This window comes from Vigna umbellata, chromosome 1, assembly GCF_029865625.1.
Source record: "Vigna umbellata cultivar VRB3 chromosome 1, Vumbellata_1.0, whole genome shotgun sequence".
NCBI lineage: Eukaryota > Viridiplantae > Streptophyta > Magnoliopsida > Fabales > Fabaceae > Vigna > Vigna umbellata.
In genome coordinates, this window is record NC_142165.1 from 97,149,185 (window position 1) to 97,160,690 (window position 11,506).

The 11,506-nt window shown below is 27.6% G+C and overlaps 1 protein-coding gene across 1 annotated transcript; it reads right to left on the bottom strand.

Annotated features, from left to right (window-relative positions):
- Positions 1-4,831: 4,831 nt before the first annotated feature.
- Positions 4,832-8,835, bottom strand: LOC124823648 (SGNH hydrolase-type esterase superfamily protein). The gene is made up of 6 exons (XM_088104977.1): positions 8,514-8,835; positions 8,344-8,421; positions 7,232-7,372; positions 6,667-6,743; positions 5,785-5,949; positions 4,832-5,274 (listed from the first exon to the last, which is right to left on the bottom strand). Exons 1-6 carry the CDS (start codon positions 8,613-8,615, stop codon positions 5,097-5,099), a joined length of 741 nt encoding a protein of 246 aa, XP_087961103.1. The 5' UTR covers positions 8,616-8,835; the 3' UTR covers positions 4,832-5,096.
- Between the last annotated feature and the right edge of the window lie 2,671 nt (positions 8,836-11,506).

Sequence of the window (11,506 nt, forward strand, 5' to 3'; positions counted from 1 at the left end):
AGTTTTATAAATTAACTATGGATTCTTTTATGCCTCTTCCATATATGTAGCAACTTGGTGTTGAAGTGGTTATGGGGAAAAATTGATGGAAAAAGAGGTAACACATAGATTATGATATGAGGAGTAAATGGCATGTGCAGAAGGGAACATGCCAAGGGCTGTTTTTTATATTAAAGTTAAGAGTAATAATATACTTTCAAACACAAATTTATTTTTTCATTCATTTAAACCGAGTAAATAACAGTTATTATTATCTCACGTTATTACATAATAATTAAATATAGAACCGACCGATGTAAAGATGAAATTCAGATATGGACAAATATAAAGTTATACTATTAATTATTTTTTTTCACAATTACATTTTCACGAAACCTTATATAAAAAATCTTCATTTTTACATAAGCAATCATGAGAATAATACTAAAAAAATTTATATATCATCAAAGAAAACAAACACTCTTTCAAAACACATAGCTATTACCATCAATTACTAACTTCTGAAAGATAATCATCGCAGAAGAAAATAAAACTCACAACTACAATCAAAAGAAAATAAACTAATATTAATATGAAAATACATATAAAATTTATCAATTAATATCTCAAACAATTAAAAACATAACATTTAACAATGAGTCATCGTACTATTCATAAATATTTAAACAAAATATAATACTAAAACTCAATACCCTATTACCTTTTACTTTCTTTTCTTTTCTTTTACAAATGTTCTTATTCATATCTGTTTTATTCCTACAATGAAATGAAAGTCAATATGTACCATTACTTAAAGTTAAAATAACATACTAATTAATACATTTTTAACACACTTATTACTATTATAAAATTCATTAAATATTATATTCTTTGTATACTTATAATGTTTTAATAAATTTTAACTATTGATAACGGTGATATATATATATATATATATATATATATATATATATATATATATATATATATATATATATATATATATATAATGTGTATATATATAATGTGTTTGAAATGTATAATTTGAGCAATACTGTATATATTATGGTTTAGAAATGATTATGATACTTTGACAAAGGCTTGCTTTTATAAAGACAACTTGAGAAAAGTGAGTTTCTTGGAAACTTAAAATCAACTTAGGTAATTTGATTTGTAAAACACACTTTAAGATAATATTTTTAAACAAAAGTAAAATTGTAATTTTTTTGTTCTGAAAGAAGATAGGGTTAAATATGTTTTTAGTCCCTAAACTATTGGCTGTTTCTGGTTTTCGTCCCTGTTTCAAAGTAAGGTACAATTTGGTCCTCATTCTTTTTGAAACGTTCGTTTTAGTCCTCGAAAACTAAACAGTGTTTAAAAATTTGGTTCTCATTTAGCAACAAATGAGGACTAAAACCAAAATTCCGAGGACTAAAACGAACGTTTCGAAAAGAATAAAGGACCAAATTGTACCTTACTTTGAAAGAGGGACGAAAACCAGAAACGACCAATAGTTTAGGGACTAAAAACATATTTAACCCAAGAAGATATTTATATTGGGTGTTTACCTACTAACTTCTTTGATCAACTCATTCTCATATCACACTCAATGTGTGTTTTAAGGCTGTATTGAATTTCTTTTTAAGAATTCATGACAATTAATTAAATCAATTGAGTTTTTTATACTTTTTTTAATAAAGTGATTAATTCTTTTATATTCATTAAATTTCTTTATAGATGATTTATAAAAAAATATATAATAAGATTTCCTTTCTTGCTGTATACTTTTTCTTAGACAATTATATTGTAATTTCTTTTCTTAGGAGTAGCAATACATTCTTTATTATTTCTCTTAAATCCTCATTCATAATGGAGTTAAAAAAAAAAGCATTGGATACTGTTTTTTTAAGATTTTTTTCCCTCTCGTTTTTGTGGATACTGGTTTTTTAACATGAGTATAATAATGTAATACTTTTTTAGTATTGTTTGCACAAATAGTTTGCATTACAGAAACATGTTTACATTTTGTGCATGTGTATATTGTACTTATAACTCATAAACTACAAGAAAAGAAGTTATTTTAAAGAAACAATTAAATTACAGTAATAAATGAATTGAATTACAAACTTACTTGAAGAGGAAGTCACAGAGAATTGTTTATATATATATATATATATATATATATATATATATATATATATATATATATATATATATATATATATATATATATATATATATATAACTTTATCTACCTTTACTCCCCAAAAAATATTTGTTAGTTTTTAATACCTGCAAGAGTTTTTTTTTAATTTATCATTAACTAATTAGTTTAACGCCAAAAAATAGAAAGTATTGTTAGTTAATGTAAAGAAGGAATATTTTAAATTATGATAATTGAAAAAAAAATAGGAAACTAATTTAATTATGCAATATGTTTATTATTTGATATAAAAATTAATCATACATTTTATTTCCATTTTTTACTAACTCAATAATTTACTTTTTAACATTATATTTTATTTAAAATAACTATAGTTTATTTAGAGCTTATAATTAATGTTTTATGTATTAATTCTGATATTATAACATATAACCATTAATAGAGTATTTTAAGTGCTGAGTTTAACTAAGTAAAATATTTCATACTTTTTTACAAATAACTAATTACATATAATTTATTTTTATTTTTAACGTCAATAATAAACTTTTTCAAACTTTTAAAACAATTATATTATTTTTTATTTCAAATATTATTTAAATAAAATTGTTACAGATAAGTTTTTTTTTATTTTGTAGCTATATATTTATCATTTTATAAGTGAAGAACAATTAGTGACAAAAATATATTAATATATCATGAATAAAATTATTTTATATTATTTTTAAATTAGACAGAGGAAAAATATGGTTACTTTTGTATTGCATATATTTTTAATGTATTATAATTAGTAATTCGTATAACACATAAAGAACACTTTACTTATCATAAGATCAATTGTTGAAAAAAAAATCATAAGTTCAGTCCTTCTTCAAGAAAACAATATTTTCTTTCTTCACTATAAATAACTTATTTGTTTACTTAGAGAGCTTTAGACTTTATGGCTCTTATCTTAATTCTAGCACAAAATTCCATCTCAACATAAAATCACATTTATGTGTAAGTCATAAATGACTTGTTTATGAAAGAAATACTCGTGTAATTAGTTTGAGAAATTAAGTAAAAAATACTTATATATTGTAACGAGGGTAACCTTTAAAAATACTCATATAGTATCAAGGAGTAACTTTTGAGAATACTTTATTCAACATATATTTGTGGAACTTTATTGGTTTGGTAAAAAAAAAAAGTTGGAGGTAGTTTCACATTGAGACAAATCAATATAAAATATTTATGTTCTTTCTTTTCTCTTTATCTAATCATAAACTTATATTTTTCCATTTGTGAAAAAAGTTTAATTTGATGTCATATGTTGATTTTATTTTATTTTTCATTTGTGCACACATTAAACTCGAGTCTTATTCCTCTTTTATCATTACAAAAGTGTAGATAGTTTTTCCTTTTTAGTGAAAATGTTTGAAAATTCATTAAAAACACAATTGAATCTCTTGTATTCTTTTTGTATTTTACAATTACTCTATAAATTATACCTGCATAAAATCTCTCTTATAAACTTTTGATTCTTCAAACAAGATTTAACACGTAAAAATTATAAGAATTATCATATTTTAGATATATTTATAGATGTTTACAAGGAAGTGAATAATTTGATCTACAATATATGATAATAAATATGAGAAGTTTGTATTTTAGTGAAAGTAACATAAAAATCCACAGGTTTAGTTTCAAAATATATATAGAGAGAAAAGCGGGTTAGGTATAAAGGATAAACTTTAGATATATTTTTTTATAGAAAGGTCAAAACACACCCTATATCCTACTATTAATATAACTTATTGATAAAATAAATTATCACAATTTAATTTAATAGTTTGTTCAACTATATGACGATTTTTAACAAACTTATCTTTACTATATTTTTAATTTGCAATTTATTTTACATTGATAATATGCAAAACCATATTTTCCCATGTAAAAGTAAAAATTTAAGTGACTTTTTACATGTGCAAAACCATACTTGTTTTGTTTTCAATTTGAAGAACTGGTCTATTGAAACTTAAATGAATGTGGGCATGTGAAATTTGCAACTGATGATATCTCATTTCATTATCATCTGTACCATTGTCAAATCAAATAGGGAAAGTGGCATGGTTCAAAATTTTAGTTTATGGGTAAAAAGTTGTTGCATGTAAGTGCTATGAAAAAGTTGCATTATAGTTTGTAATTTTGATACATAAGAGAAAAACAATGAATTCAACATTAAGATGGGTTCAAAAGCCGCGAGTAAGAACCAAGATTTAAGGAAGAAGTCAAGAAGATGGGAAGAACATGGTTTTGGAAAAAATTAGGAGTTTTTTTATTTAAAAAACCAACAAAAAACATTATATTATGTTTTGTGGCTATTTATATTAATCAAAAACGAAATTTCAAATCAACCTTAAATTTAAGGTGTAGAACTGTATTAGGTGGCAATTTCTTTCTGCATCTTCATAAATTTTTTCTAATACCCCATATAACCCGCCTAGCCCCAAACCTATACTCTTTATAACACTTTCTGTACTACTAACCAAAATTTGTTACAAACTATTTATGAATATAATTAATTCAACATGTATAATTTTCAATAAATGTTAACTGAATATATATATATATATATATATATATATATATATATATATTAGAAATATAATATTAAAAGTGTTATTAGCACTCATAATTACCAGATCAAGATCACCCAACAAAAATACTTAATCAAATTATAAATGTTTGCATACTCATCTCAACGTGAGTATTATTACAACGATAGATTTATTAAAGTATCACAACAACAATTATATCCCATTATGAGATCAATTACATCAATCCCAAAACCTCATTTGGAGAAATATTCTTTATTATGGTTCCATTAAAGCAATGGACTCAAATATAGTTCTGGAAGAAAATCTCAGATCACCAAATAGAACAGAGTACAAAAGTGCAAAACTAAACCAGAGTATCACACTGGGACATCACAAACCTCCTGGAAAGCTCTCTCAGGATGTTCCGAATCAATTTTTGAGTGGTGAGGGAAATCAAATGGCAAGTTATCAACAGAAAGTCCCGCTTCATTGAACACCTTTATCACTTCTTCGTAAAGTACTGTATTTCCTTCTGTTGTCAGATGCAACCCATCCCTTATACAGCAAAAACATCAATGTCAGGTAAAATCTCCCATAATTTTGAAGAAAGATATTGGAGTTGATTTTATTCATTAAGCAATTTGGAGGGAATTGAAGGGGGTGTATTTCTCTTTTGTAACTATCAATTTTCATACATAAATATAAGAAAGCAGTTTACCATGTCCTTAACAGACTAAAAAAGTAAATTCATGACGCCTTTAACAAGATAACAGAATCAAATTATCATATTTAGACTTAGGGTCTTCAAGAAAAACTTCTTAACATGCACTTCTAAGAGAATAAAATAAGAACAATTTTTTTTCCATTAGTTAAAATTAGTTTGTATATAAATTAATTGTAGTTTATGGAAAAAAATTACTTTACTTTTATTTTTATTTTGTTCACCTAAAAGTATTTATGAAGAAATCGTAGTCAAATGTAATCCTTGATACAATTGAGATCTAACTAAAACTCAGTCACACTTATATCAGAGTCACTATTTCTCTAGGCCAGGTAGTAACAAACCTCAAAAATTTCGTTTGCCAGTTAGCTATTTCTTGCATTTTGGACCACAGATTGATATACCACACGCCCAATTCATTTGCGACCTCAACACAGGCATTAGCATATTGACCAGTTACTTCATTTGTTCTTTCAGGCACTTTGGTAGCGTTCTCACCATATTGGGATCTGCAAGACCCAACAAAATCATTCTAAACATGAAGTTAACTTCTGTTGAACACTTAGAAGCCAATCTAAATGTAAATTGTAAACTAACATAAGCTTTAAGAAAAACAGTAATGTGACACAGTTTCAATACAGAAGCTTTAGTCATATTAGCTACAGCAAAATCTTTCCCAATTAGGTACTGATAGTCACTAGCATACTGTGAGATTAGGTGGGTGGTATAGCAATAGACTACGATAGTGATGGCATGGACTTCAGGTGTGCATGACATGAACATAAATAATCAAATGGATGTTTGGAAAATATCAAGTAGGGCACACTAGCAGTTATAATGGCTGTGGATGTAACAATTATTGCATTTATTTGTGAAAAAAAAAGGAGTACACCCACCACTTTAGCCCCAGAGAGTGTAAATGTTGATAATTTTTGTTCTTGATCGTGCAAGTCTCATCCAATTTAATCATTATCCACCAACATTAAGTACTACAGTACACAATGTTTGATAAAAAGCAGTGACTTTTGTAAAGTAGGAAGTAACCTGAGCTTATAACCTCAGGGATTAAAGGGACTAAAATAGGGATTTACCTAAAAAGTAAATCTACTAGTCAATCAGGAGAAACAATTCCATTTGGTGATATAAATAGTCAAGCACATAAGACGATGTCTATAAAGGAAGGCAGATTATGAATACTAAATCTAACAGAAGCAATTCATAAGTACTTTGCATATTCCAGGCGTCCTTCCTCGCTGAGTGGAGGTGGAGTAATGAGCACAATTTGCATAGTTTGCGAGCATTCCTGAAACAAATTATCACATTTACAACAACAGATAATATAATGAGCACTTGGGAGGAAAATGGGAAAGGTTGTAACAGAGCTTGTTTGGAGGACTCGTGACAACGGAAAAATCCCCTGTAAGCTCTTTAGTTTATTTCAATAAGTTTCATGGTAAAAGTTGTGACAATCTTTCATGTAAAAATAGTTTGCTGAACAAGTTCTCAAATGTCCTGATATGCCCAGCCGTTTTACCAATACAAAGTTCTAAAACAACCAACAATAGGCCACTCAGTGAAAAAAATAAGAAAAACAACAACAAATCTAGAAGAAATCATAGGCCATTGAAAGCACAAGATAGAAAATCATCAGAATCATTCGATGAGTTCAATGCTTACATGAAATCAAATTTTTGCAGACAACGCAGAGAAAAATTAGAGTTAACATGTTGGATGGATAATTCAGAAACTGGTGAAATTTAAATCTAAAAATATTGAACAACTAAACGTAACCTTCAAGTGTCGAACAAATTTTCTAAGGTTCTCTTTGAATTCTTCAATAGGTACATGTTGCCTTTCACTGGTTCTTCCTAACAAAGCTGCATCATTAGCACCAAAGAAGATTGTGGTAGCAATAGGTGGTGTAGTTGAGTCCTGGAAATGAAGTCATACAAACAACTAAAAATTCACAAGATCAATAAAATAATTTGCAAAAATAAACGAAGGCCTTATTTTTAGGCAATAGAAGACTCTTTTTTTGGATTGGGGCGGGGAGGCTGGGTGATGTGGACCCTTCCTGTTCCAAAACTGTTATGTAAGCCTATGAAAAGTTCTATCAAATCAAATTTGGTTTTCTAGTCTGGTCCATCACCCTAAATGCTCAAACAGATTAATTTTCAATTACGAATTTCAAGATATGAGTTAAATTCATATGCAAAAAGTTTGTTACCTAACATGCTTCATGTTTTCGCAGACACCCGATTGACAAAACAAAGTAATGAACTATATTGGCTTAATTAAGTTTTGGTATTATCAATTGATGTCCTTGTTAGAATTCTTGTCTTATTGGGTGCCCAATTTTCCTTTCATTTTTGCCTAAATACCTATTGTTTGATTTTGCGGGAGCCCGTGTAATATACTTAAATAAAAATAAAAAAGTTGTATACGCTCAACAGAACAAAAACTTCTAATGAGACCTCAGTTCAAAATACTAAAATTTATAAAGTATTTAAAACTTAATTAAGGAACCTATATTTTAAAAAGGAAATTATTTGATCTCATCATATTATACCGAAGCATGTTTTACCCATAGTAGCTACTCGACTAATTCCAGAGCGACAGGAGATTTCTCTAGGAGGGTTGTCTATCAAATGGGGAAAGTGACAAGAGATCCACAGTCATGGGAAATGTAAGATTTCATCCTCGGTCACTCACTTGTCAACCCACATTGGCCTTAAGTTATACAAACTTAGTGTGACGTGACTGAGACATAACTTCAAATACCATTTAGTTATTTTCATCATCAAATATAAAGTCAGCTTAAAGAAAAAATCAAATGAGGTTAAAAGGGGGCAAATGTGCACACACCAACAGGAAGAAACATGATTTAGGTGAGAATAAGATACCAGAGGGAAGAGGTGCTTCAGTAAGAACATAGCCCACCTAGTGTTGTATCCACCATAACCACGAACAAGTATATCAGCCTGAAAATGCAGATCATTAACTGTGACATATATTAATAATTTAAGAAAACGGATCTGACGTGTGAGAGTGTTTGACTGAGAAGAAATGTTACCCTGCGGGAATAGGCATTGGCTAGCGGAACACCCCATCCATTCTCTCGGATCGATTGCTCCGTTATGGAATCTCCAAACAACACTATCTTTGGCCTCATCATCGTGTTCGCGCACGCGCCAACGCGATTCTATGTTGTCTTCACTGTTCTTTCACTCCGCACCATTCAACACTAAGATGATCTTGCATTGAAGGACATTACTGCCCTAAATCTGACACGTTTTACACGATGCATCATTAGTTACCAGAGATCGCTTTTTTTTTTTTTCTTTTCTTCCACCGATTCCATCCACTGGCTTCACAATGACTGCTCACCCTCCTGTACTATGCCTTTCAAGTTCAAAAATATCTCAGCTATTCTTTAATTCTTAATATTTACTATTTTTAATTGTAAAATAAAAAAAATCTTGAATGAATGGTTAGATTTCAAAATTTGGAATTCTCTAATATTTTTTAAAACATTAATAAAATAATTATATGTGTGTTTACTAATAAAGTACCTATTTATATAAGTATTAACAATAAAATTTAACTTATGTGTTAAAAGTTCAAAGTATTGTGTTAAAGCTATTAAATATGTGTAATTATCTTAATTATGAAAAAGAATTAAACTAAACTAACGAATTAAGATTTTTTAATACTATATTTTAATTATTCTTAGTTATATTATATAACTAAACCTAATATAATTAAAATTATATAAACTTTAAGTTTATTTTTCTATGCCAAATAAATATATCATATATTATATATTAATATAAGTTTTATATATATATATATATATATATATATATATATATACACTCAACTAATATTAAAATCAAATCTTAATAGGAATAATTATAAACCATGAATTCTCGTGACAATTCATATCTCTTTAACAATTAACAAATATCATACACTTGAAATAGACTAAAGTTGTATTTGTTTAAAGAGATAAAATTGTTGAGGTGGGTGTGTGTGAGGATTGCAAGTGTTCGTTGTGTTCGTTTGACTGCCTGTAGAAAGAGTGAAGACACGAATTAATAGATGGATGAGATTTTGTAATCTTTGAAGTTGTATGGATTTAAGTGGATTGAAGAAGAAATTCTAAAATAATCCTACACCATTATTATATTTATTTGAGAAGATATTAGGTTATATTAAGAGTGTTGAAGGAAAAGTCATATTCATTAAAGAGGTTGAAGATGAAGGTGGCGTTCATGAAGGTTGCATAGTGGTAGAACTGATTTCACCAAAGCCTTATTCGATTCCAAGACTTGTTCAAAACACACAATGCAGTGGATTTGGTTCCTATGATGTTGTATTCGGTTACAACTATGTGTATTCGATTTCACAAAAGTGTATTCGAATATATCACCCTTTATTGGTTTTCTTTCTTTCGTATTCCGTTATATGGTGATGATATTTAGTTTCAATATTATAATAATAATAATAATAATAATACTTTTACTAGTAAGGATATTTTAATAATTTTTAACTTTTATCCATTAAATTATTATTTTTTATCTGTCATATCATAAATTTTATTTCTAAATCATTCTCACTCACCTCCAAATCTATTCATAAAAACAATCATCAATTTACTTTTAAATATCTTCAAATTCATTAACTTCTTCTCTCTCTTCCCTTAATTGATGTTCTCAAACATAATTTCAATTAATGATGGATTGACGAAGTTAAAAAAAAAATGAATTTTAAGAGTATAGTTAAAAAAAATGATTTTGACTAGATAGATTATATAATATAATTTAAATGGATGGTCATGAAAAGAAATATTTAAGATTGATTTGATATCTCTTGTTGTCTTTCATGAACCAAATTCCAATCAAGTCACTCACAAGGACTCTACCAAAATCAATGTTAGGAAAAATTAGTGAAATAAATGAGAATAGAATGTGTTATGTGATTTGTTAAATTAAACCTACTTATATGACTCACTTATATAGAATATGGTCTATGCAGAACTTTTATACACAGAATATTTTAATTTGACATTTTAGGTCTCTATTTCCTTCTTAGTGTTTGGTCAACATTTTTGCTTTTATCGAGGTTGTCTTTCTTAAAAAAGATTAATATTAGTGGATGATGGGTTAACATATGTAAAAAATATGATATTAATTTCAATCCCAAAGAAAATAATAAATTTATAAATTGACTTAATTTTGTAATTTTTATTTAATTTAGGTTTTATATTTATACTTCAATTTCTAATATTTTTATTCTTTGTCTTCTTAAAAAAATTGACTTTTATTTATTCACTTGAATAAATTTGAGAGACAGTGATTAATGGGATTTGAAAGTAAATTTGTTTGTTGTTTTTTAATCTGTCACATTAAACAAATTCTACACTATTTATCAAAAACTTTACTTTACTTCTAAATTCACTCTCACTTACTTCCAAATCCATTCAAATAAATAACAAAAAATTTTATTTTCAATTTTTTTCAAATTTCTCCGTCACTTTTCCTCGAATCTATTTAAATGAATAAAGTCATAGAGAATTATGGTTAAAACGTGTACTTTATATTAAGAAAGTGATCACACGTGTTCTGTTTGCATCCTTGGTGTGTTTGTTGTAAGCAATGATAAGATTACAACTTGGTAGAACAGAGTTTGAGTACGTTGGATAATAGTGATAGTAGTGCGTATCAAAGATAGTGCAACGAGAGTTTGATTTCCACTAAGCTATGTTCCATATCATGGATCAAGAGCGCCACCATCTCTCATCTCCTTCCAGGAAACAATCTTTTTTAAATATCTCCATGAAATCACATCACATCTTTTACTAAGTAGACAATCACAATGATCAGAATTCACTGTCAGACCGCATTAAAGAATAGGACCGTATACTCATGATTCCATATGTAAGTCGTAGTTAGGTTACCATTTCTCTTAAATTGAAAAATATATCTCTACCATGGAAATTGGTTAATACCGTAAACATGATAATCTTATCACCTTACATACTGAAAGATGTTCAAATTTCACCTG

Bases quoted from the DNA above. Each gene is read 5' to 3' on its own strand.
- LOC124823648 (XM_088104977.1), bottom strand. From the start codon at position 8,615: ATGATGAGGCCAAAGATAGTGTTGTTTGGAGATTCCATAACGGAGCAA. The intron at 7,373-8,343 runs GTATCTTATTCT...CTTCATTTCCAG, and splicing joins TGAAGCACCTCTTCCCTCTG to GACTCAACTACACCACCTAT. The intron at 6,744-7,231 runs GTTACGTTTAGT...AATTTGTTTCAG, and splicing joins AATTTGTTCGACACTTGAAG to GAATGCTCGCAAACTATGCA.